Below are 27,874 nucleotides of genomic sequence, written 5' to 3' on the forward strand. Positions count from 1 at the left end.
TACATTTACCTGTTTGAGCATTTAATGAAGAAAAATGTTTTACAGGGGGAAAAATTGTGTATGGAAGTTTACTTTCCCTTCCTAAGCAGCAATCCCCTCCTTTTAAGAAAGGATATAGTCATTTTTTCAACAAACTTGTCTTTCTCATCTACGGCAGCTGGGAAATTCTGAACATCACGTTCCACATCGGAAATTTGTTTTTTCATCTGATCTAGGTTCTTTTGCAAGTTTTCAGCAGAAACTAAAGGAAACATAAAAACAGACAGCACGAGCTTACTAAACCCAGTCTCAGGACCCCTAGGTTCCACCCTTCAGGGCACAGCTTTAGTCCACTCACACAGCGGGTACTTAATCACTGTTGTTCTCTGAGGCACTCTCCTCCATGTGTTTCACACATTGACATTTTCATCTTCCCAGGGCAACTATAAATCACTGGATGACTGACCGTCCAGCCTCCACAAGCTGTACAGTACTAGAGAGGCTTCATTTAAGTTAACAGGAATCTATGAAATCCCCTGGGGTCCTGGTCTCATATATTTTAGAGAACAAAGTTTGGGAGGAATGGGACATACACAGAAACACAGAGGCTGGGCAAAAACCTGTTCCTGCCTCTCTGGAGGGCTGCTCTGACTGCCTGGTTCCAGGACAGAGAGGCCTGATTTTTGCTCATTCTGTCTATGCTTTCTGAATGAGAAAAACCGTTGGCCCACACTACAAACACCTGCCTCCCTTCTAGCTGTGTTTTGCTATTTGGCATTTCCCTGGGAAGGGAAGGGTGCTTCCACTGTGCGGAGGCCTCTCTTCCGCCCGATACTCCTCCCTCTGGCTCAGACCCTCTCCCACTCTCACCTAAAATAGTCTGAACTGGAAATGATCTAAAATCTAGACTGTGTCACATTTCCCTCCGCAAGCAGAGATTTCTGGGGCTCGGAACAACCTTCTAGCCTCACCCCAACCTGCCTCACCTCGGCTGGCTTTCTCCACGTGGGCGAGCTCATCTGGAAACTTGAGGACATCAGGGTAGTCATTCTCACACAACTCAGCCAGGAAGTGCAACAGTGTCATCTTCTGATCTGTGGACTTGGTGTCTCGAAGCTTGGGGAGGAAGAGGACTTGTTGGTCCTGACGTGCACAGGATCACTCCGGCTAACTGGTTTGCCACGTTGGACTGGCAGAGGCCAGAGCTTTCCCTGTGGTCCTCCCGCGCTAGGCCCCAGCTCACCTTACTGAGGAAGCTAATATTGAAGCCAAAAGCACCCGCATTCCTGGAGCCAGCGTTCATGTAATTCCCCACGAGCAGGGTCAGCTCCAGGAGGCTGGAGAAGTTCTCACTCTTTCTCAGCTCCTCACATGCAGCCGTCACAGAAACAATCTCCGGCTTGATGTTCTCCACCTGCTCACTGAACTGCAGCTTGAAGAGGACGGCGTTGAGGCGAGGCCGCAGGCAGGGCACCGTGCCCATCTGGTGGGGGAGACAAGGAGTTCCACCACAGCCAACAGAGAGAGAGAAGTACGAAAAAGACAGGCCGGGGCCTCCTCTGGGAGGACCTGAGCTCCAGAGGAGGGAGGAGAGAGAGGAAGATAGGTTCAAAGCGGAGCAAGCGCCCTGGCCGCCATCAGGGAGGAGGGAAGCCGGGGAGTCGGGGAAGAGCTCACCGCCCCGGCCTCACTCACCACCACCCCGAACTGCTCTGCCTCGGCCAGGCCGTCGTACTCGTCTCTCAGTTCAGAAAGCATTTTCAGCTGCTCTGGCTCCGGCATCTGCTTAATGAGGTTCTGAAAGCAAGAGGGGCTGTCTCAGTTTGAGGGCGATGAGCTGACAACTTGGGCCTCCTGTCAGGCCCTCCCTCTGCCCAAGGACCACTTAGAAGGAGACATGGGCTAGCGGTGGGGGTGCGGGGAGAGGCAGCTCGTGATGGCGGGACTTTTGAAAATGTACCAGAAATAACATGACCACCAGAGAGAAGGAAGCTTATCCCAAGGTAGCATTCGTTAGGTCGGCAGTGCCAGATCCTCCACCTCTGAGCAGAGGCACTGAGGCCCAGCATTTAGTGGTGGAAAGCCAGTCCCAGCGCCATGACCTGGCTGCTTACCTGGACCATAGACTCAGTCAGAACAGCCTCATTCACCTCCAGGATGACATTCTTAATCTCTTCGTAGGGCATGCGAAAGGAACCCAGAAAGATCGCTGCCAGAAAACGAGACATAAAGGCATGTTCTTCCCAGTCTCTTCCCCCTTCCAGCCCATCATACAAACCTGTTTTGACAATTTTCCTGCAAATGTTCTTTTAACGTCAGTATCAGAAACCTCCACCAGCTTCTCACTGCCCCCATAGTTAAATCCAAGTTCTCGCGTCCATTTTTCAGGCTCCCACCTCTCAGCTTTCTTTCACTGAGCCCCAGGACTGTGTCACACACCAGCTACACTGTTCCAAGCACCACGTTCTACAGACACCACTCCTTGCCTTTGCTCACACAGGAAGCCTTTCATCATCTCTATCAATACACATCAAAGACACTCGCCCGGCTCTATTTTAGTTCTTCACTCCCATGACCCCATCCTCAGAGATGTCACTGCCTTAAAATGCTCTGATTCTTAAACTCACTCACTAATCTCTACAGTGCCTCCTGAACCTCAGCAGAACGTGCTCTCTGGCAAGACTGCTGATCATTCCACTTTCTCTGAACGTCTCGGTTTCCCTCTGCCTTCTCTGTCTAACCTCACCCCAAGAGCCCGTCACATTGGTCCCTCTATCACTACTCTGTTTCTAGTGATACTGTTCCCATGCTTGTTTCCTTCTCCTCCTAGTCCCGGGTTAATCTAGCCATCTCAGTCCTCTACTCGTCCACCTGGGCTGATGAACACAGCTGGTCCAAACTCCGCAGCTCAGGATCCGTGGACCTGTCCTGGCACCACTGACAGCTGGGGCTTGGCGCTCCGAGCAGTCCTTGTCTGTGTCCCTAGTCCACGCTCTTCTGGCCGTCTTGGAAGCTCCTCCAAATACCCCATTCTGTCAACTGTCCCACCACTTCCCCATTTGTTGTAAAATCTTGCTCCTCTTTGCTGAGAAAAACTGAAGGCATTATCCGATTACTTGCTAAGCTTTCTCTTATGCCACTTACAAACTGACCATTAGGGGCCAGACTAGAAATGACTTGGGTAAGGACTATTTTGGAATCATGTAGAAGCAAACTTGTGCCAAAACCTCTATAATCTTATCAGCAACTATCCCCACGCCCTCCTCCTTTCCTCACGTTCCAGTGGAACAGGGAGCCCTAAGAACCTTCTTCTTCAGCATATGTACACCATCAAGTTTCTCCTATCTTAAAAAAAAAAAACCATGACTCAGTATTCCTCAATTACCAACTTCCTTCCTTCTTTCACTTTATAATGTACTAAAAATACAACAGCCCATTCTCTCCCACTGCCACAGCTCCCTGTCCCCACAGTCAATGAAAAGATAGCAAGTCCTTGCTGAGTGTGCACTTTGTATGCGACGCGGCACCTTGAACACAATCTAAGGCATGACCTGATTTCACTCTATTCACAGTCTCCCCGTGAGTTTGTATTATTAGCCCCATGTGTCAGAAAAGGAAACTAATACTTAAGGAAGGTAAGCTACCCATCCAAGGTCACGGTGCTAGTTAAGAGTTAGAAGCAGGATTTAAATAAAAATGGATTCCAGAGCTTCTGTTCTTAACTTCTATGCTCAACTGAAATCATCCTCGCTTAGGCGATGGGCTTTCCTAACGCAGGACCCAAAGGACGCCTGTCCTGGTTCTACCGGGCTCCTGTCCGCGCTGGACACTGCTGCCTCCTCCCACTTCCAGGGACTACGTCACGCTATTTTTCCTGCTGCTCCTTTCTAACCTCCTTTGACGTCTCCCCCGAGCCGCCACCACCTTTTTTTCTTGCCTCTTAAATATTATTCGACTTGCAAGGGAACTTACAGCTTCATCTATGACTCATATGCTATCTCCTAAATTCCTATCTGCAGCCAGACCTTTTTCCTGATTTCTACACCCGAATGTCTAATATACCCGATCTTTTGGAGGAGTCCCACAGGTATCCTAAATTCTATCCTAAAATCAGTCATTTCTACCCATCATCCGACCACTTCTCAATCTGCTCCTGCTGAATTTTCCTATTTCAGTAAACGGTACCACTCTACAGTGATCTAAACCCAAGAAAACACCTCCTTTATTTCCTCAACCTATCACTGAGCTTCCTTAATTCTATCTTCTTTATGCCTCTGCCCTCCTATTCATTCTCACTACTTCAGGGTCAGGCCCTGACCGCCTCCCTCCCACCTCATGTAAGCAGTAACACACTCATCTCTCTGCCTACAGTCTTCCACTGCCCTAGCGACCAGCCTCACAATCACTGCTGAAGCAGCCTTCCAAAAAATTACATAGGGCCGTATCACTCTTTCCTGATGAAAATTCCCTCAGTAACTCTGATAGATTTCAGGATAAAACATGTACCTCTTAGCCTAAGCCTACCAGAATTATGATTGGGCCTCCATCTGTGTCTTGGAAGCTTCTCCTTCACCACTACCCTGTATGAGGCTGTTACTCAGCTGGACTCAGCTACTGGTTGTTCTCAGCCTGCACAGTGTTGTCTCATGCCTCTGCACCTTCACATATGCTGATCCTCTGCCTGAGCCATCCCCCCCCCTTCACTTAATTCGCTGTTTAGCTCTTTCAACTCCGTGTAAGCAATTCCTCCTTTAGAAGGACACCTAGGATATGCTCGCTCCAATACCACCCCCACTAATTGAGATGCCCCTTCCCCAGGCACACCTCCATCACAACACTTAGCAATCCATGCTATTATCATGATTTACTTTTCTGTCTCCACCAGACATATGGTTCATGAGCACATAGACGAATCTTACACAGCTTTCTATCTGTAGCACATAAGAGGCACTTAATTCTTGAATCACTAAATTACATCTCCAAACCTCAATTCTTTTTTCTGCATTCCTTTTCCATATCAATATCACTCAATTGGAAATAACAATGTACTAACCTCCCCCTTTTGTCATTTTCTAACAATTACTCATGTTTTCTGTTTCCAGAGATAATCTTGAGAAGAGGAACCATCTCACATTACTTTAGTCTCCATAGAAGGACTTACCCACAGATACTATTTAGTAACATTTGCTGTCAGTGAGCTAAGATTATAAAGCTGCAGATAATGTAAAGGCTTATTGTTCTCACCGATTTACCTCCAGCTCTATATGCTCATTACTTACGTGACCGTCACCAAGTCCCATCTAACTCCCGTTTTCTCATTTGGAAAAATGGGGACAACAGCCCCACCTCAAGATTGTGAATGGGTTTTATGGAATATATACCCTTTCATCCCTGGCACACGTGCCTCTATGCACCTGACAGAGACTGCAGCACAGCAGACCCTCAAATATCTGTTGAGCAAATATTTAAACCTATATTACTCAGCATAAAGTAGGGAGATCACAGTTGAAATGAACAAATAATGAACATTCATCCTGATCATCAAATAAATACTACATATGTCAACTTTGAAGAGGGCTTCCTGATCTGAAATTTTGCCACCAATCAGAGTTATGAGTATAGCAAGTTTGGAACAGAACTCTGGAGTTACTGATTCTTCTTTGAGATGTACAGGACTACATTATTTATTCTGAACCACAAAGTTATTTTAGGTTTAACTGAAGTCAAGCCAGTGCCTGCATTTAATGGAAATACTTAAAGTGAGAAAGAAGGGAATGTACAGTGGTTAGAACATTTGTGACAGATCTGTGGGTGCAATGGAAACAATAAGGGCTTTGAAATAAGAAAATCCATGGTTCAAATCCCAGACCTGTCTCTTACTAGCTCTGTGACTAGACAAATTTCTAAAAGTCTTAGCTTCTATTTCCTTGCCGTAAGAATACATACCAACAATCTCACACTACTGCTGAAGGGATTGAGTAAGGAATCAGATTCCCTATGCAATGCCCGGCATATAACAGGAACTCAACAAATAGAAGTTTCATGGCAAAGGGCCCTGGGTCCACCAGAAGAAGCTCTCGGAAGAACCACCTCACATTTCAACTAGCTGGGATCATGCAGTTACTTACAGAGATTCTGGGCCGTCTTTGAATCCAACACCTTTAACTCTTTCACTTTTTTCTTTTGCACAGATTTCTTTTCTTCTCCATCTACCTCATCTGTCTTGGCTAGGGGGGAAAGATTAAAAAAGCACGATTAGGAACAAGCCACATTTATGCCTTACTAAACCATTGCCCAGCCTAGCATGGCCTCTCACTTCCTCTATTAACAATGGTCTTCCTATTATAGTCCTTCAGGGCTTCAAAACTTCCTCTTTAACCACCCACACTTCTATAGTGACTTCTTCCAACTACAGTAAATGTCTCGTTTTCATTTCTTTAATAAGTTACCAATAGTTATCTATAATGCCTTCCCACATACATCCTATCTACTTGCAAGTCATTCTGTGAAGGGCCAGACAGTAAATATTTTAGACTTTGAAGACCACCTGGTCTCAGCTGTGCAACTCTTCCACTAAAGCGTGAAAGCAGCCACAGACCATACATGACGGAGGGGCGCGGCTGCGCTCCAGGAACACTGTAGTCAAAAAGTGGGTGGTCAGCCGAAGCGCCGTCATTCGCCAACCCCTGTACTAGAGTCTTCTGCCATGTCACCCTTTTGTGCCTATTAAAAATCCTATTTATCTTCCAAGTTCCATCTTGAACATAATTCCCTATAAAATTTTTTCTTGATTTCCCCCAAATGCCTATGATCTCCCTCTGAATCTCCAATGAATTCATACTTCTTTATACAAACGCTCTCATTGATTTTGTTGTAAGTGTACAAAGGCTTCTCTCTGCAAGAGGTAACATAGGCTCTCCTGTACACGCTGTGTGCTAGGGCCCACAGAGAAAGTACCCCTTGCCTTCTACACTCTTCTTAGACTATCTAAAGCCAATGTATTCTTCCTTCTCTGGGAAGCTTTCCCTAACAGATGTACTCACCCTCTGATTTGATGAACTAATTTTCATGGTATTTGTTATCTATACATCATTCAATAATTATAATTGCTCAATGTTTTGTGACATATGTATCAAATATGTATCATCTTGATCTTTTTAAACCCTGTGTTACTTTATAAGTGTGGATATTTTCCCATCTCACTAGATTTTGAACTTCAGGAGCATGGGCAAAACGGTGTTTCCTTACCTCACTCCCTCAGCAGCTAGCAGATAGTAACATTCAGTAAAATACAGCTGACACCGGCTACTGAGGAGGGTTGAGCAGCAGATAAAAAGGGAAACAGGAACTGTTCTGGGCAGACATAATCGTGAAATACTCTGTCCTATAGTGTAACTTGGTATCAACTCTTCGGGAAGTCACACGGGAATATCGCTGCAAGGAATGTCAAGATACTGACAAAACTAGTTGCTTTTGAGGAGAGGAATGGGGTGCTTGAATAAGGAAGTGGGAGGAGTATTTTCAACACCCTTTACACTGTTTACATTTTAAATGACATGAAAAGTACTATCTGATACAAAAAAATAAGCAAGAAAGCAAACAAAAAAGTAAGGTATATGGCAAAAGGTACCAAGAAGGAAAAAAAAAAAATTCATCCTTTGGCCTGGTAGCCCAACTTAAAGAAAGAAAATGCTAAGTACATGAAAATTAGGTATTTATATAAATACTAATGAGACAGGGGCCGTGGGTATAGTCAGAGTAGTGAGGGCCTCCAGAAGAAGCAAGGCAGAATATTTACAGTCAGAGCAATGTTACAATGTGCAAAGGAGTCCCTACCAAAACTGTTAAACATTAGGCAAAGTCAAGGTCACACTAATTCTCTTGGGTCAAGATACCAGACTAGGAATATAGATATCTTCAGTGAGATCAGTTAAAGCTCAAAAAGCCAGGAGCAACTTGGCTTGGAATGTTTGAGTGTTCTGTAAATAAAGAAGGGGATATCAGCATAATCCGTGACCTCACTGCAAACAGCCCTGGCAAACACAACACAACCCACCTTGGGGGGCAGGGCAGGTAGTACAAGTCTGCACCCCTAGCCCTTTACCCACATTCCTGAAAATCCTCAACCGATTATAAATCCCGTGGACAACGCACCACCACGGGCTCTCATGTTCCCTCCTGGCGTGAGCCAGGAGCTCTGTCCTCTCACTGTATCTCTAAATAAAAGCCTCTCCCTGGCTCTCCCACCTTGAGTGTTTGCTAAGTTCATTCTTCGACTCCGCAAACAAGAACCCTGGCATCACTTATTGAGTACCTATATGTGCCAGGCTCTGTTCTGGGCACTGGAAATAAAACAGTGAAAAAACAGAGAAAGATTCCTGCCTTCAAGGAACTTACATTCTAGTAAATAGAAATAAGACAATAAACAAGTTAATAGACAACACAGTATGTTAGGTAATCACAGTGACACAGGCAGTGTAGTTCAGGAAAACAGCCAGGCCTTGGGCAAGTCAAATAAAGCTTAAGGCCAGTTTGTGGGGCCAGTTAACACGTTTGTGTGGGGTAGAACGCTGTAAGTGAAAACAGACCAGCAAGAAGGAAAAATAACTGATGGCAACACAGAAAGCAATTTCTAACCAGTTCAAACCAAGCAGATTAGGTAACCTACAGCTACCCCAAAGAGCATTTTATGCTCATTAGCATTCTGAAAAACACACCCCCTGGCACGACACTTCCGAGCCTGACCATATCAGGACAAAAAGAGGGCACAGCTCCTCTTCCCTGAAATCCCCTCTCTATTGCAGGAAAACCCCACTCATCCTTATGAATAATTCACCTCTTGCCTTAACTCCAGCTCTAAGACCACCCTACCCGAACCTCATTGTGCTGCTCACCTCTTGAGCACGCCCGCACTCCCTTCTCGAGTGTGTGCTAGTTTTCACTTTGACCTGCTCATGAATTCTTTCTCAGTCAGTCAAGAACCCTTTTCCAGGTTGAGGTCTCACCTAGCCTGCAGGGAGACCTACTGGACTGGATTTCCTGGTAACAATAGTGCCATGAAGAGCGAACTGAGTAGGGATGAGAATAGGGGGAACTCCATGGGGTATGGATTACAACTTCAGTGGGTTGGTCGGGGAAGGTCTTAATGAGAATGTGACAGTTGAATTAAGGCATTTTAAGATGCAAAGGCCTGAGACAAGCTTCTCCCAGGAAAAAAAGTATCTCTCTCTTTTTTGATGGGAAAGCAAAAAATGTCACTATGGCTAGAGCAGATGCAGTGAGGGAGAGGTCAAGAAGTCATAGGTAGTAAAGACAGATCATATAAAAAAAAATTATGGGTAGAAATGGAGATTTAAAACACCCAGACTGTATCATAAAAACTTAGAGGCAGGGAACGAAAAAAGTAAAATAAAAGTAAATCTCTCATTTCACACAGGCAGAGTGAAAGGAGACATATTCATTATTGATGTTGAAAAAGAATAAACAGACTCAACTTTTTTGCTTGGCAGTAAGATGAAAACAAATAGAAAGTACAACTACAAGACAGAAAGGGATGAAAATGTCATTTTTGTGGAAGACATGACTATATGCAGCAACTCCAAACAACTACTAGAACTAAAACTCAGTAAGGACGAGCATGGGCCTCTGGTTCTCCCGAAATGGGGGTCACCTCCCACAGAGTTCAAAAAAAGAAACAAGATGCCCAAATGGAGTCATTTGCTTCCTAAACTAAGACTTAGTTTCAACCTATTCCAGGAATGTGACCTTTTAAGTCAACAATCAGGGATTTTCTGTTTAGCTCCAAGGAGGTAATTCTGTCACATGGGCCCTCTATCCATTCCCTCACTCCCAGAAAATGAGGTCATCTGCTGGGTGAGACCCACTGTGACTCCCCCTAAGGGAGGGTGACCTGGCCTGAAACAATCCTTTCTTTTCTTTTGCTAACACTTTCCTTCTCCCGCCCTCCTTCCTGTAAAAACCTCCCATTTTGTACAATTCCATTTTGTACAATTCCTGGGAGCATCTCTCTACTTGCTAGAGGGGATGCTGTCCAATTTATGAATTGCTTAATAAAGCCAATTAGATCTTCAAATCTACTTGGTTGAATTTTGTTCTTTAATGAGGGGAAATACAATTATATTTTAAAACTGGGGAGAGTAGAGGGGTCTAAATGAAAATAAGGTCTCTACACTTTACTCAAATTGTACAAAACCAATTATCATCAGACTGGAGTAAGTTATGTACGCAGAATGTAATATCTAGAGCAACACCTAAGCAAACTATACAGTTTCATACTCAGGCATTATAAATAAATCAAAATAGAATCTTAAAAAAACGTTCAAAGAAACCACATGCAACTAAGAGAAACAGAAAACAGAAAACAAGTAATAGAATGGCAGACGTAAGATGCCTTTAATAAAAATGGTCTAAATGTACCAAGCAACAGAGGCTGGCTGTACTGACTGTAATATAAAGTGCTTGACACTAAGTACTGAAATAGGCATCCCTTTCAGAGACGTCCACCTGGAACACACATCGCCAGCTATACAGCTAGACAGAGCCAGGCCAGACCGCCCGTGAAGGTCCCCTTTCAGAAAGCCCTGCGTGACCTAGATAAACGGCCCTTTGAGTGACCCTGCTTTTCCCTTCCTGAGCTTTAACTGGCACTCTTATGCTCTAACGTTTTAAAGGCACCCATAAACAGTAAACCCAAAAACCCTAGGCACCCCACTCTCCACCCCAATGAAGGCAGAACTCTGGGGCTGCCCTCTCTCTCCCCTCAGCCTCACTGTGTGCCCCCAGGGGTGCTGTGTGCCCTCCAGGATCTGTGAGCGCTCCCTCAGGTAGGACAGGCCCAGGTGAGTCCCCCCAGGCATCCCTAGCTGATAGAGATACTGATACGCTGAGGCAGACACAAAAACTGGCAGAGCAGATTAACAAGAGGCCCAATGATATGATGTCCGTAAGAAACTTACTGCAAATACAAACACATAGTTAGGTTGAAAGTAAAGGCTAAAAAAAGATATACTGTGCAAACATTAATTTTTAAAAAACCCAATACAGTGGCATGTTCCCATCAGGTACGTAGACTTTGGAGCGAAGAGTAAATGGAGACTAGGAGGGACTCGGCGTGATGATCGAAGGACCCGTCCACCCAGAAGACATGACAATGCTAAATGCGTACGGACCAAACAACGGGGTTCCAGACACAATTAACAAAAACTGATAAAGATGAAATGAGAACTTGACAAAGCCAAGCCACATTAATACTTTGAGACATTAATACCCTACTCTCAGTAATAGGCAGAATTACTGGACAGAAAATCAGCAAGGATACAGAATCCATAAATAGTGCACTCAGCCAGCAGGGTCTAACTGACACATACAGAACGCTTCACCCGAAAACAGCAGAATAAATTCTTTTTTCAAGTGCCCATTGAACATCTACCAAGAAAGTCCATGCCCTGAGCCATAAAATAAACCTCAACAGATTTAAAGGACTGAAATCACAGAGTATATTCTCTGACCATAAGAGAATCAAACTACAAGTCAATTAACAGGAAAATATCTAAACACTTACAAACTAAAGAACCATTCTAAATAATTTGTGGGACAAAGAGGAAGTCTCAAGAGAAATTTAAAAAGTACATAGAACTTAATGAAAATAAAAGTACAACATAGCAAAATATATGGGCCATAGCAAAAGTAATGCTGACAGGGAAATTTATTGTAGTTACATGAGAAGGAAAGAAAGACCTCAAGTCATAACCTAATTTCCTCTCTCAAGAAACTTGAAAAAGAAGAGCAAAATAAATCCAAGGCAAGCAGAAGGAAGGAAATAAAAAAGAGCTGGAGTCAATAACAAGGAAAACAACAGAGAAAAATCAATGACTCAGAAAGTTGCTTACAGAAAAAGTCAATAAAATAAACTTCTCAAAAGAGTGACAAAGACAAAGAAAAGACATGTTTCATCGATATCAGGAATGCGACGGAGCAGCAGCCATTAAGGGGCGGCAAGGGAACAGTACAAACTTTGTGCTCATAGTTGGACAACTTACTTAAAATGGACCAACTCCTCAAAACCACTAACTACCAAAAGTCAACCAAGATGAAATAACAACTTGAATAACTACTAAAACTATTTTAAAAACTGAATTCATAATTAAAAGGCCCCAGAAAAGGAAATTTCCTGGTCCAGTGAGCTATATTTAAAAGAAAATTAATGCCAATCTCACGCAATGTGTTCCAGAAAAGAGGCGGAACACTTACTTTTCACTTCATTCTATGAATGCCACTGAATCATTCATTTTAAATGGTTAATTTTATGTTATGTGTATTTTACCTCAATAAAAAAATTGGTAATTGTTTAAGATGTTTAAATCACTAATCAGTGAAATTTGAACATGGATTGTATATTAGATAACAGTATTATATCACTGATATATCTAAATGTGGTAACTGCACTGTGGTTATGAAAAAGAATGTCCTTATGCTTGGGAGAGGCATGTACAAGAATTTAGGGATAAAGGGCCATGATGTTGATAGTTTACATCTCAAACAGCCCAGTTTAAAAAAAAAGGGATAATATTCACACTAGCATTATTCAAAATAGCTAAGAAGTGTAAACAACTCAATGTTTATCCACTGATGAATGGAAAAACAAAATGTGGTGTATCCATACAATGAAATATTATTTAGCAAAAAAAAGGAATGAACCACTGAACATGTTACAACATGGATCAACCTTGCAAACATCATGATTAATGAAAAAGCCAGACCCCAAAGGGCACTTACTGTCTGATTACATTGATACAACTCTCCAGGATAAGCAAATCCATACGGGCAATAAGTAGACTAGTCATTGCCAGCTGGAGGAAAAGAAAGTGCGGCATGACTGCTAATGGATTCAGGGTTTGTGTGTGTGTATAAAATGAAGGTTCCTGGGGCCAGGATTCTCACCTGGCCCTGGTTGGCTAGCTCACTACACACACGTGTGGGCAATGCCTCGTTACTGACTGTATATAGAGAGCCCTGCCCAGTGCTCTGGGCAACACAGTGGCACGACTGCAAGGCTGCAGGAGAGCAGAGACGAGGCTGGAGTGGTGGCAGTGCCGAGGACAGAGGCCCAGAGGATGGCTGTGCGGGCTGAGAGGCTCAGAGGCAGAGACCGGCTTGCTGCATGCAGACTTGCTCTGGGTGGATGGGATTTTAATGATTGACCTGCCACCATGGAAATAAAGTTGGTTATAACCCTTTCACCCCAAGAACGTTCTACTGTCACTTCTTTGGTCACACTGAATCCACAGTGAACTTGCCCAGGGCTGAAACCCATTGGCAAGACAGTGTGTGATGAGAATGTTCTAGAATTAGAAAGTGGCAGTGGTTGCACCACTCTGTGATATACACAAAACCATGGAATTGCATGTTTTAGGGGTGAATTTTGCTTGCTTGTTTGGTAGTTCCTGAAGTTTTACTTTTTAAAAACAAGTTTCAGTTATAAGAGATACATTTCACTAACTGGAAGAGCTCTGCGCTGAGACCAATTTCCTGAGGTAATAGCCTAGAAATGTTTTTATATTGATTTAGAAGTAATGGAGTCTTAGGTCTTTTACAGTTTACTACTAAGTGAGACAGCCTGTGTTTCTTGGTTTTTCTCTGCTTCAGTTTAAGATGGTTTTTGCTGCTGCTGGTAAGGGAGAGGCTGATATGCTGACACAAAAATGAGACCTGCCGTCATCAGTCTCAAAGGAGAGGCGACACATGCGGCGGCTCCTTCAGCATGTGTTCCAGGTGAAATAGTCTGTGTGGTATGCAGAGGTTCTCTGGGGTCCTTTTTAACTCAAATGATCTATAATTGCATGTCTGCATTCGTTTTCTTTTTTAATGGCCACTTAGTTCTTTTTTTTTTTTTTTGAGAGGGCATCTCTCATATTTATTGATCAAATGGTTGTTAACAACAATAAAATTCTGTAGAGGGGGGTCAATGCTCAATGCATAATCATTAATCCATCTCAAGCCTAATTCTCGTCAGTCCCCAATCTTCTGGAGCATAACGAACAAGTTCTTACATGGTGAACGAATTCTTACATAGTGAATAAGTTCTTACATGGTGAACAGTACAAGGGCAGTCATCACAGAAACTTTCGGTTTTGATCACGCATTATGAACTATATAAACAATCAGGTCAAATATGAATATTCGTTTGATTTTTATACTTGATTTATATGTGGATCCCACATTTCTCCCTTTATTATTATTTTTATTTTTAATAAAATGCTGAAGTGGTAGGTAGATGCAAGATAAAGGTAGAGAACATAGTTTAGTGTTGTAAGAGAGCAAATGTAGATGATCAGGTGTGTGCCTGTAGACTATGGGCTAATACGAGCTAGACAAGGGCAATAAAACATCCATGGATGCAGAAGCTTTCTCTCAAAACGGGGGAGGGGGTGAGGTTCTAAGGTTCTAAGCTTCACCACTGTTGTTCCCCGATTTCTCACCTGATGGCCCCCCTGTGACTGTGCCTGTCTTAGGTTGTTCCTCCCTTGAGGAATCTTGCCTGTCTCTGGCTAACCAGTCATCTTCCGGGTAATGGCCACTTAGTTTTAAGTAGTATCCCATTAAATGAATCTATTTCCTTAGGTTCAGTTTTTTAGAATGCATATGATACCATAGCATTCTTTCAAAAGTCATTTCAGCCATAGATAATGGCTTATCTTTATAAGAATTCCTGGGTTAGCTTGGACTGTGGCTCAGAAAGCTGTCTACCACATATCTGCTACCCTTCTATGGTGTGGAGTTTTTGTCCTGGGAAATGATAGTTCAGGTAGACCACCATTTCCCAGCCCCTCTTGCATCTTGGAGTGACCATATGATTAGTTCTCACCAATGAAATATGAGCAAAAGTGATATGTATTGATTCCGAGCCAGGATTTATCTTTTTGGTAATACATTGAAGTTTATTTCTTGCTTTAAGGGTGACTTCTATGGTGTATGAATTATATCAATACAAGAAACAAATAACTGCATACATACATATATATAATGGACCATAGATCTAAATGGAAAACCTACAACTACTAAACTTCTAGAAGAAATCAGAAAAATCTTCAAAACATTGGAAAGGCAAAGATTTCTCAGAAACAAAGGAATATAAACCATTGTGGTAGGCAGAATCCTAAGTTGGCCCCTAAGTCTATCTCCTCCTGGGGTGCATACCCTGCATAACCCTTTTTCTTGAGTGTGAATGGGCCTGACCTACTCTGGAAAGCCTTTTTAAACAAGAGTTTAGAGGTTAGAGACTAGAGGAGTCAGAACGATTCGAAGCTGCAAACATGCTCTCCTTTGATCCTCGAAGAAGCAAAGAGCCGTGCTGCGGAGAAGGCCATGGGGCAGAAAACGGTGGGCAGCCTCTAGAAGCTGAGAACAGCCCCCTAGCTGACCAGCAAGAAAACAAATCCCTATGTCCTGCAATTACAAGGATTGCATTCACCCAAATACCACAGCGCTTGGAAGAGGGCACTAGGCCCAGAGAGCACTGCAGAGTCTGAATTTCTGTTCGGTGTGACCTTGAGCATAGTATCCAGCTAACTTGGATTCTACACCCATGGAAATTGTAAGCATTTGCTGTTTTTGTAAGAGAAACTTCTACTAGAAGAAAGATAAGGGAATAGTTACACCAGGGAAATTCTAACTTGGAGGAAGTTGATGAAGTTACACTAATATACAAATGTACAAAAATACAAAAACCACACACACACAAAACACTTAAGATGGAGTGCTAAATGTGATATATTCATTGGCACTGAACTTGAAAGCAAAATAAAATGCCAATAATTATTAAAAAACAAAAATGGACAGATGCAATACTTGTAGAGAATATAGCTGTGAATTTTCCAAAAGTGATGAAAGACTTCAATACACAGAATCAAGAAGCTCAGAGAGCCCCATGGATAAATGCCAGAACCATATCACGCACGGCACATCATCACAGTAAAACTGCTAAAAACCAGAGTTAAAAAAAAAAAAGTTGTCAAATAGCAAGGGGTGGAATATATCACCTTTAAATGACAGTGGGGTTGTTGGGGGGGAAAAAAAGGCAGTGGAGGGCGAACAAACAATGTCAAAAAGTTTCAAAAATATAGGTGAAATAAAGATACATCTGCACAAAAATAGAGAATTCATTACCAGCAGACCTGAACTAAAATAAATACAAAAGGGAATATTTACTCAAGCAGAACAAAAATTATTGCAAAAGGAAATACAGAATGTAGGTAGGAAAGAAAAACACTAGAAAGGTGTTTTTAGGTAAATATTAATATTATAAAATAACAGTAAAAATGTATGTGGGTTTAAACCCTATGTAGAATTAAAATGCATGACACATCAATAACAAACCAAGTGTGTAGTGAGTAGAATTAAAGTACTGTAAAGTTCTAGCATTATCTGAAAGGTAATAAAAGTTATAATTTGCACTAGGCTGTAATTAGTAAGCATGCACATTGTCATTTCTAAAGTACCCATTCAAAGGACAGTAAAAAATGCATAACTAAGAATAGGGGTAATGTGAAATAGTTTTAAATGAATCTGTAAGAAAGCAAGAGCAGAAAAAGACAAATTAGAAAAATCAAAACAAAGCAATATGGTATATGTCAACTCAAATGGATTATACACTTCGCAATGAAAAGACTGAGATGATCAGACTGGATTTACAAAATACACATGCTAAAATGTGCGGGACACAAAGATACAGAAATGTTAAGGGTAAAACAGTGGAAAAAGATACACTAACAGAAAAAAAGGTGGTATAGTTATATTAGTATCAGATAAAGACTTCATATTTAATAATGCTACTGCCTTGAATAGACACACTTTGTAATGATAAACTGTCAAACCACAAGAAAGATATATTAATTCTAAAGCTAAAAATACCCAAAAAATTTAGTTTCAAAATATACAAAGTAAAAATTGATGAACTAAATAAAAGAAAGGCAAACCCATACAACAGTAGAAGAATTAACATCATGCAGTAACTAATAAAACAAGCAAACGAAAACTTGGAAGGATAATGAAAATCTGAACACATCTTACAAATTTGACCTAATTGATAGTATAAGAACAATGCACCCAGCAATGCCAAATTATACCATTTTTTCATATGATTATGTAGGACATTTACCAAAATTTACCACATGCTGGGTAAAAGCAAGCCTCAACAAATTTCACAGGTTAGAAATCATTCAAAGTAAGTTTTCTGACCCTACTAGAAGTTTTAACCTGGAAATCAGTAAAAAGTTAACTAGAAAATCCCCAACTATTTGATAGCAAATAAAAATCCAAATAAGTCTGGGGTCAGGTGTGAAATCACAAAACAAGTTAGAAAATATTTTGAATGGAATGAAATCAGCATATGACAAAAAAATGTTAGGGACAAATACAAAGCCCAAACTAAGATAGATTAAAACCCAAATGTTTTAGACTAAAAAAGACTAATGCTCCAGTTAAGACCAATATTGTCAGCTATACTGAAAGAAAAAAAGAGTCCAAGCATATGCTGTTTTTATAAGAGAAACATCTACTAGAAGAAAATATAAAGGATAAAAAGTATAAAGTTATGCCAGGAAAATTCTAACTAAAAGAAAGTTGATGAAGTTACATTAATATCACACAAAACAGTATTTCAGCAACAGAAAGCATTACAGAAGATAAACAAGGACACATTATAATGATAAAAATTCTAGTTCATCAGGAAAATGTAAGCATTTTGAATTTGTATGTACCTGATAACATTCTGTATTTATGTATTAAGACATATAAAGCACCAGAAATGTGTAACATGAATCTAATCATGAGGACACATTAGACAAATCCAAACTAAAGGACGTTCTATTTAACTAACTGGTCTGTATTCTTCAAAAATGTCAAGGTTGTTAAAGATAAAGACTGAGGAGCTGTAATGAGCCTGAGCCATTGTCTGAGGTCTGGCCGCAGACGGCTGTCGAGCCTCTAGGCTCTCGTTTCCCCTTGGGCCCCGCGTCTGGGCAAGCGAAGGTCCTCACCTCGCTCTGGCCTCTATCTTTGGGGCTGGCAGGATTTTCCAACTCTTCAAGGCCCTGGCCCCCCACCCCAACCACAATAAAAACCCACGCCAGTCTCCTTCCCCTGCCCTCTCAAGCCATTTCAAACCTGCCTCAGAGGACTGCCCTGCTCTTCCCAGAGACCTCAATTACGGAAGTGAGCAACCTTTTACACGCGGTAGGTGTGTACAGGGCATCATCAATCTCAACACTCAAACCAAATTTTGAGTAGGGATCCATCTGCCTTTGCAGGTGACCTAACAGGAATTATTCCCAAGTAAAGAAGACTACAGAACAACTGAATGCAATGCATGATCCGGGATTTTTTCTGCAAAGGACATGCTTATGACAACTGGCATAATCTGAAGGTCTGATGTTTTTATTTTATAATTGTACAGTGGTTATGAACCTGTTACTAGGAAATACACACCAAAGGATAAAGAGACATGTAGCATGTATGTAACTTAACTCTCAAATGATTTAAAGAAATGATACACCCTCATGTGTACATACATACTACGCACACACAAATAAGGAGAGAAGGATAAGACAAAATGTGGTAAAATGTTAACATTTCAGGAATGTGGCAAGTTACTGAGCAGGAAATTTTTTTATTATTCTAGCAACTTTTCCATAAGTCTGAAATTATGTTGATATAAATTTTTTTTAAATAAAGGAAAACTGACAGAATTACAATGCTATATTCACAAAGTGTTATGTTTTAACCATTTCTCTCAGTACTGATAAAACAAGCACACAGCAAATAAGAAAGAAAACTTGAACACCACAAATAAACAGGAACTAATGGCAATATATAGAACACCTCATGTTACACATATAAGAGTTTCAAGTACACAAATAACATTTATAGTATTTAACATATTCAGAGCCATAAAGGAAAGCTCTGCAAATTTCTAAAGACTGAAATCACAAGAGAATTGACCAAAATGTAGTTGGCTAGAAATTATTAAGAAATTTTAAAAAATCCAGAGAACTCATTGTGGCACACAGAATACTAGTTGTCCAAGATAACCACATCTTAATTCCTAGAACCTGTGAATAACAACCTTACACACAGAGGGTATACTACAGGTGTGACAGTTAGGGATGGTGGGATGAGAGGATTGGGCTCGGTTATCTAGATGGACCCAAAGTGATTACAGGGATCCTCATAAGAGGTAGAAGAGCCACAGCCCGAGAAGAGATGTGAAGACAGAGCAGAGGAGAGCGGGAGGGAGGGAGGGAGAGACAATGAGAGATAGAGGGAGGAAGGGAGGGAGACATGAAAATGCTCTCTGCTGACCGAGGCTGAAGGCGGAGGCCACCAGCCGAGGAATGTGCGTGGCCTTAGAAGCGGGAAGAGGCAAGGAAATGGATTCTCCCTCTCAGAGACTCCAGGGGGCACAGAACTCTGTCAACACCTTGATTTTAGGGTTGTGGCCTCCAAACAAAATTGCTTTAAATCACAAAATTTGTGGTAATCTGCTAGAGTACGAATATGAAATTAATATACTCCATATATTTGCAAATGAAGTCCTTCTAAATAACCTGGGAGAAGAAATCATAATGGAAATCAGAAAATTTATTGGACTGAATAATAAGAATGCTTTGTTATGGGCTGAATTGTGTCCCTACCCTGATTGGTGTGTTGAAGACTGACTCCCAGTATCTCAGCATGTGACCACATTTGGAAACAGGGCCTTTAAAGAGGTGATTAATTTAGAAGGAGGCCACTTAAGAAATTAGAATACGAGCAGTAAAATAAACCGTAAAGAAAAATTTAAGAAGAAAGTACACATAAGAGCAGGAATTAACAAAATTGTAACAAAAGAGATTAACAAAGCCAATACTCCTTTTTTTTTTTAAGACTGGTAAATTCAACAAACCTCTAGTGAGACAGTATTTAAAAATGAGAGATATTAATTGATATAAGTAACCAATATCAGGAGTAAAAAACAGGGCTGAACTAAATATGCTTCAGGCATTAAATGATTTCAAATAAAAATATGAGAATTTAGATGAAATGGACAAATTTCTAGAAAAATATAACTTAAGCCAAAACTGATTCAACAAGAGAAAACCTGAACAGCCCCTATAACTATTATATATAACCAAAGATCTTAGTCACAAATTTCCTAGGAGACTGAGGTGACTTTGCCAGGCAATTATTTCAAACATTTAAGAAACAAATAATGCCCTTAATCTTATGTAAAAATTCTCCCATAGAACAGAAAAAGGAAATAACCCTCAACTCACAGTATGAGGCTGGCATAATCTTAACAGCAAAATGTGAAAACACAGAACCCAAAAAGTCACAGGTACTTTCACTCATAAACATAGGCACAAAATTCCTAAACAAAATATCAGCAAACTGAATTAAGCAATATAAAATAAAAAAGATAACAGAGCATACCCAAACTGGATTTATTTTAGGAATACAAGATTGGTTTAACAAAAGAAGCCAATTAATATGCTTCACAATTACAGATTAAAGGAGAAAAATTATACGACAATCTTAATACTATAAAAAAGCATTTGATCAAATTCAATATCCATTTGTGGTAAATACTCTTAGCAAACAAGTAATGGAAGAGTGCTTCCTTAATCTGGCAAAGGGTATCCACCAAAAACTGAAGGCAAAAGCTCTGCTTAATGGTAAAATGTTGAAAAATTTCCCTTTGAGTTTAGGAGCAGGAGGAGGAGGTGTGTCGTCACCGCTCTGCTCGGCGACACTGGCTGGGGCTCTGCGCCGCGCAGTGGAGCACGAAAAGAGACAATTCCAAGGGTCAGAATGGGGGAAATAATACTGTTACCTGAAAATGATGACTGTGAATGAAAAATCCAAAAGAATCTATAAATTACAAGCCAACAAAAATTGAAATTAAAAGTTTCCTACAAAAATATGAAGCATCTAGGAATAAATTTAATAAAAGTTGTGCATGATCTCTATGGAAAAATAATATAACCTTCTTGAAAAACATTAAAAATGATAAGTGATACAGATTTATAGCTTCATAGATTAAAAGACTAGATAATATTAAGATGTCAGTTCTTCCCAGATTGATTTATAGAGTTTGTAGAATAAAATTCCAACAGGTTTCTTTTTTTAAGTTGATAAGCTAATTCTAAGACTTATACAGAAATATAAAGGGCCAAGAGTGAGGACATTCTTGAAAAAGCAGCAAGGCAGGTGATATCAATACATATTATAAAACTGCAATAATCAAAACTGCACGGTATTGGCATCAGGATAAACAAAATGATCAACAGAATAGAATACAGACCAGAAAACAAACCCATGCATAAAAGAGCATTTGATGTAATAGACTGGGCATGTCAGATGATTATGAAAAGGACAGACTTACCAAATGGGACTGGAACTAAGTGCCCATATGAAGAAAATAAATTATATCCATATTCAAAGAAATCAATTTCAGGTCATTCAAAAATCTTATTGTGAAAGGCCAAAGTATGATGACTAAGGGATTTCTTAAACAAGACACAATATGCATTAGTCATAAAGGAAAAGACTGACACATCTAAGCATTTTACCTAAAGGACTTCCATTCATCAAGACACTAAAAAAGTGAAGAGACAAGCCCCAGAGTCAGAGATGTTTGTGATACATGTAAGTGACAAAGGAATAGTATCTAGGACATATATGGAATTCCCTTTGTTTGGAATTGCACCATTTTGCAACCTGAACTAATAAATCTGTATACTGAGAATTATCGCTGCTAACATCCTAGAAGGGACAACCAATCTCATGTGCCTTCTGAAGAGGAACATAACACCTATTAGGACAAGTCTTAGGGAAAGACAAACAGCCTGATTTTGATTAAACCTCTACATCCACTTACCAGTTTACAGAAAATACAAGAAACACAAACATGCAAACTACACTACAGGAATATGATCACAAAATCCATATTATGGAACAGTCCATGGAACAAAGATATAGTTCTTACAACAAAGGAATTTCAAGGAAAATAAAGCAGAAAAATATGTAAATTTTTATAGAAATCTAGAGACCAAGAAGACATTAAAAACATAGGCAAAACTAAACTGTAGTGTTCAGGAATATAAACTTGGGTGATAAAACTGTAAAAAGCAGTAATTATAAAGAAGCGATTACCTTGCCAGTCAGGATGATGGCTTCTCTTAGAGGAGAAGGGGCACACAGAGGTTCCAAGGGCCTCCGGAAAAGTTTCTACCTCCTGGTGTGGTGCTAACAAGGTTAAAGACCTTATAACAACTTATAGGTTGTACATCTGTCTTAAGTAGCTTTCTGTATTTGTGTTACACTTAATAAAAAGTTCAAGCATTAAAAGACCTAAAAATTAGATCATGATAATTTGGAGAGGAAAGGGAAGGGTAGTAATATGAGCATCAACATTCTCACTTTTATAGCAGAGAGGCAATACATATTATCTTCAGTTTATGCATTTAAAAAAAGAGGCGAAAGCATATTATATAAACTAGTACTCTACAATAGAGAATGACCGTCAATGAGACTGACAAAAACTTAAAAAAAAGAAGTTGATTATTCCAGATAAGAGATGAAGGCATGGCCTAAGGTTATGGTAGGTCTGGAGAAAGAAAAAGACAGATTTAAGAATTATCCAATAAATAGAATCAAACGGGCTTGACGTAAACTCATACTGAACTCTGGTTAGTAGATCTGTGTTTCAAAGGGGTGTGAGTTATCAGTTCTGAAGGTACTTGATGTATACTGCAGGAGTGAGCAAACACAGTGTGGCTACAGGAGGCAGGTGAAAGGAATCTCTGGTGTTAGGAGTCAGGCCAGTGGTCACTCTGGTCCAGAGCGGGAGGAGTAAAGGGTGAGTTATAACTGGAAATTGGTTTTCTTGATATGGGTGTTGATTACATGGACATAAACTTCATTTTTAATTTTGTGCAAAGTCATTGACCCATACACATATGATTTGTACATTTTGACCTGAAATAAAAAAGAAAAAGATACACACATGTGCCTCTGATTACAATATATAAATGCTATATATAGAGTATAAAAAAAGACTACCAGAACATGGACAAATTAAAATAGCTCCATCTGTTAATGTAGTGAGATAACATAATTACGTGTAAATTTTTAAGTGTCACCTACCAGGGAACTGTGAGAAAGGCAAGCCAAGCATGGGGCTGGACCCCACCTGGGATATTCTCATATCCTTAGCCAGCTGGCCCTGGTTCAGCTCTGACACTGGGGAAGGTGGGGGAAGAACCCCACTGACAAACAGCAGTAAAGATGAACAGTCACCCTGCAGAGCCCAGAGGACACTCCCATTTGCAGTCTCCCAGCCCTGTTCTGGGAATGGTGCGTTAACTCAGAGGACACACAGTACAGCACTTACCAGACTACCTGATCGGTGCTCGCGCCCCAGCGCTCATTTCTGCCAGAGCAAGGATGGGAAGCCCAGAATAAGGGCCTAATACCATGTCTCACGCTAAAATGGCATCAAGGGCTGAGTAATTTCAGTTTATAGAATTGTGGGAAATTTGTAAGGGACAAAACCTAAGTGGGTACAGACAGTAAGTACCCTAGCACAAAGGGAAGTAGGAGAATCTTATTTGCAAATGACTGACTCTCAGTTGACAACAGTGGAAAAGAGACCCGTATCACTTAGCTGAGTGGTAAAAAAGTATGTCAGTGCCAGGGTCCATGTTTCCAGGGGCTACAATGCTAACCTCTTCAGCACATTTTAAGCACTTCTGCTAATGGACTACAGCTTCCACTAGGCCCAGGGCCCACCTAGTCTCTAAGGACCGGACTTCCTGGGTGCCCTGTCACCCTTGCCGAGAAGTCAGACCCTGCAGCTTTCCTTCACGTCAGGAAAAACAAGCCATTCTCCTAGGAAGGGACTCCAGCCCTTTCTCCCTCTGAAGGCCGCAGAGCACCGCCCCTTCACTTCCTCTCCCGTGGCCTCTGGGGCAAATCCTAAAGATGGACGGAGGCTCTGCTCTATGAAGAGGAGCGGTCTGGCTCTGTACCGCCCAGTCCCAATCTAAGACCCTCCTTCCTTCCTTCCTTAAGAAATTAAGTCTATAAATAAATTTCAAGATAAAAAAAGAGAGAGTGTGCAAGCTGGAGCAGGAACCTACACAGACATCAACCAGTTGCAACGTAGAGACTTTACCTGGTTCTGATTCAGATGAACGAAATATAAAAAAAAACCTACTATAAAATAATTTGAGCAACTTATACAGGGACTAGATAGCTCATGATATTAAAGAATTTTTAAAATGTGATAATGTTAATATAATTTTCCTTAAAAAAAGTTATATTTTGATACACATTCTGAATACTTAAATGATACAACTAACTAGGATATAGTTTAAAATAACGGGAGCAAGAAGGAGGCTGATGCAGGTAGATGAAATAAGATAGGCCATGAGAGTAAAGTTTTAAATTGGGTGATGGAGACATAGGTAGTCATAACTATTCCCTTCACATGTATGTGTGTATGTACATTACATATATATATATATATATATATATATATATATATATATATATATATATGTATGTTTGTTTTTTTACACTTTCTAAAAATAAAAGTTTTATTTTTTTAGTCATATTGTTTTTCCAGTCATCTGGGCATCTGATTCTTCTCAGATAACCAAGTGAAAAGGTACCTTTTCTTCTTAGCTGATCTTATAATTGAGAAAAACACCCCAAACATCTCCATAATAAAAACCACTTAAACCCAGGCTTAGATTCCCAAAGAGGGAGAGGGAGGCTGCCTGCTACCTCCAAAGCCAGCCCCCTGTGACTGCTGGGTGTCCAGCAGTCAGACAGCACTTCGTCCTTGCTCAGCCGGCAGAGACCTGCCGCATGCACCTGGCGCTCAGGATGCTGGTGGCCGGCAGCAAGGTGAGGCCCGGGTGATGAAGTGCTGAGTAACGGAGTCTGTGGCTGCGCCCTGGCCTGTCTCTCTCCCTCCCCCTGCCAGACTCCTCCCTTGCAGAACTCTTTTTTTTTCCTGCGTCACAAACACAAAATGGAGTTAGCTGGGAGCAGAAACAATCTGTCTAAAATGGCTGAATGCAGTAGGGAGTGCCAGGCGGTAAAGAGAAGGGAAAGGGCACCCCCTACTGTACAATAGTGGGGACACTCTTTTTCACTATTTTTGCCAATCAAAAGAACCAGTCCTAGAGACTGCAAGTTAATTTTGTCCTTAATCTTGACACTTAGGTTGAAATATAAAATTCAAAGAAATTGAGGCATGAAGGAAAGATAATTTTCAGTTTTTAAAGACAGAGAAGGGTCAAGGCACAAAGTCAGCCGCTGAGTCCCGGCTACTGCCTGGGTAAGACAGTAACAGTTTCTAAGGACACACAGAACGGAAGGAAGGTCCTTCTTAGCGCAGTATTCCCCAACTTCAGAAATGAGCCAAGGGCCCCTGGAGCCATCACTTCCCCAGGAATTCCTGCAGCGGGCTTCTCTCAGTGAAGACTACAAACAGGAAATGGAGGACAGGGGAATTGCCCAACATCCTGGAAACTAAGTTCTTAAGAACTGCAGGTGGGAGTGAGTAAGTGGGGTCGGAAAACAGACTGGGAAAATACCGCTGAGAACACAGATTGGCTCTACAGCCGGTTCCATCTGCAGGGCTTATTCAGGCTGAGCTATTGAGGCAACTCTCACTCACTGACTCAGGACCACACACTACTTGCTCTGCCCAAGATACAGCCTGTGGCATTTGTCCCTATTCTAAGGAAACACCCTCCATAATCTAATGCTGCACCTCCCTTGAGTAACCAAGTACCTTACGACTAACAGAGAACACATGAGAAAAGGTGGAAGAAGTGGGAAACAACGCTGAATCGTCTGTGGATCCGGGTCACCAGTGGTTTCCCCTGCATGAATGAGGCAGCACAAACGTGCAAGCTTATGCCCCATCCCTTAAGTGAGGTAATGGCAGCATATGCCAAAGAGGCACAGGATCACTACTGGAAGTCAGAACACAAGCGGACTCTGGCACCACTATAGTTCTTTCTGAAGAAACAGTCTTTGTTCAAGAGTAGATCTTCCGAGCTTATCTGAGAGATCAGAACACTTAGCAAGATCCCTAAGAAATAACACAAGCTTTCAGTGGAGGTGACATACCCATGGAATTGCCTAGTTCTTCCAGCATACAATAAGCCATGCCTGGTACGCTCTACCTGAGCTCTCTGATTCTGGGAGGAGGACAAAGCAACAGGGGCCTATCATGTGCTAATGTAAGAAGCTACCCGTGTAGAGGATTTCTACTTTATATTCCTCACAGCTGTAATTCACGAGGGATATTCGGCACCTCAAAGCCATTTGTAGGCGTACACCATAAAAAGGAAACCAAATGAACAACATGTTAACAGAACAGTTGTTACTTCTGCCCCAAGGTAACCAGATTCCTGTCACTAACCTCCTGGCCAAAACTAATACCCATCTGCTAAATCCCACAGAACTAGACCGTCATGGATGCAAGCAGTCCACTCAGACCGTAAGAGGGATGGTGGAAATGGATACACCTGAAGGACAAGAAGCAACTCAGACAGAACTCCAATGCTATAGGAGCCAAGTGCTGAGAGGACAAAGGGGGCAAACAGAAATCTGAAAGGGTGGCAGAAAAGCAGTATTACAAATCTGGGCAGCTCACAAAGCACTTGATCTTCAGACAAGACAGTCATTGAGCTTCTCACAGACACTTTCCCAGCACACCCAGGAAGGTGACTCAACAGGGCTGTGCCAGCAAAGAGGCCAGCTACAGAAACGCGTGTGGGTAGGGACTGCAAGGACAGGCACTGCCCCAACCAAGTCAGCAAACGGGCAGGACAAGTTTGTGCAAGGGGTCAGGGATGCTGCAGGGCAGGAGAAAAGGCACCAATGTAAGGCACTAGGAATAAAGCTTTTCCTTTTCACTAAGAAAAGGTAGCAGGATCTAAGTAAGGTCCACACATTGCAAGTGGTTGATGTATTTTTAAATTGTCTTTTAATCTATATGATGCCCTCCCTCCCATTCCCCCCCCCCCTCCAGACTTATTTTTTGAAGAAATGAGGACATTGGTCACTGGGGAAAAGCAAAGGGCACTGGTGCAGGGCCATGGCAGTTCTTAGAAGCAGGCACCTCAGGGTTCTCTGAACATGCCTGCCTTTCAGTGTATGTGGATTCTGAGCCTCACAGATTTGAGGTCAAATTCTGGCTTGGTATTTCCTTGCTATGAGATCTTAATTAACAAAGAATATATCAATTCTGTACTTCTTATTTCATGGTTATAAAATAAACATAATACCTATTACACAGCATTGTTTCCATAACTAGAAATAATAGGCCCCTATCACAGTATCTGACCTTAAATAGGTATTCTTGAATAAGAGACTGAGAAGGCAAAATACCTTTATCTTTTTTCTAGGTGCCTGGAACAGTTCCATTCTCTCTTCTGTCTCACTCCCGCTCACCTAAATACTGAGTAAACTGCAGATGTCTAGGCCATTCTCTGTAACAAAGCATCCTAAAAATACCATCCATTTTATTTAGGGTACTGGGAGGGGAAGTAGCAGGGTAAGAGCAGAACAAAGAGAACAGACGGAATAAACACACCCAGCCCCCAGACTGCGTCTGCAGAGGCAGCTGCTGGTTTTCGTCATCCTGCTGTTTTTTTCCCTTCTTTGTTCCTAAGGTGGAAGCCAGGAAAGGGTGTGGAAAGAGTGGGGAGAAGGGGTGGGGATTAGGGCAGCACTGTCATCACTGTTACGGAAAGTCACCTGATACTCTCCTCCAATCCCTAGTCTCTGACCTCACAATCTGCAACCGGAGCCA

At 41.5% G+C, this 27,874-nt stretch overlaps 1 protein-coding gene across 1 annotated transcript; it reads right to left on the reverse strand.

The window, feature by feature from the left end:
- Positions 1 to 53: 53 nt before the first annotated feature.
- LOC108383318 (protein diaphanous homolog 1-like) lies at positions 54 to 27,730 on the reverse strand. Its single transcript, XM_073221857.1, has 7 exons — positions 27,451 to 27,730; positions 6,108 to 6,206; positions 2,094 to 2,188; positions 1,675 to 1,776; positions 1,223 to 1,462; positions 966 to 1,095; positions 54 to 241 (listed from the first exon to the last, which is right to left on the reverse strand). Exons 3-7 carry the CDS (start codon positions 2,163 to 2,165, stop codon positions 69 to 71), a joined length of 717 nt encoding a protein of 238 aa, XP_073077958.1. The 5' UTR covers positions 2,166 to 2,188; positions 6,108 to 6,206; positions 27,451 to 27,730; the 3' UTR covers positions 54 to 68.
- Between the last annotated feature and the right edge of the window lie 144 nt (positions 27,731 to 27,874).

Source organism: Manis javanica, chromosome 14 (genome assembly GCF_040802235.1).
Source record: "Manis javanica isolate MJ-LG chromosome 14, MJ_LKY, whole genome shotgun sequence".
Classification (NCBI taxonomy): Eukaryota; Metazoa; Chordata; class Mammalia; order Pholidota; family Manidae; genus Manis; species Manis javanica.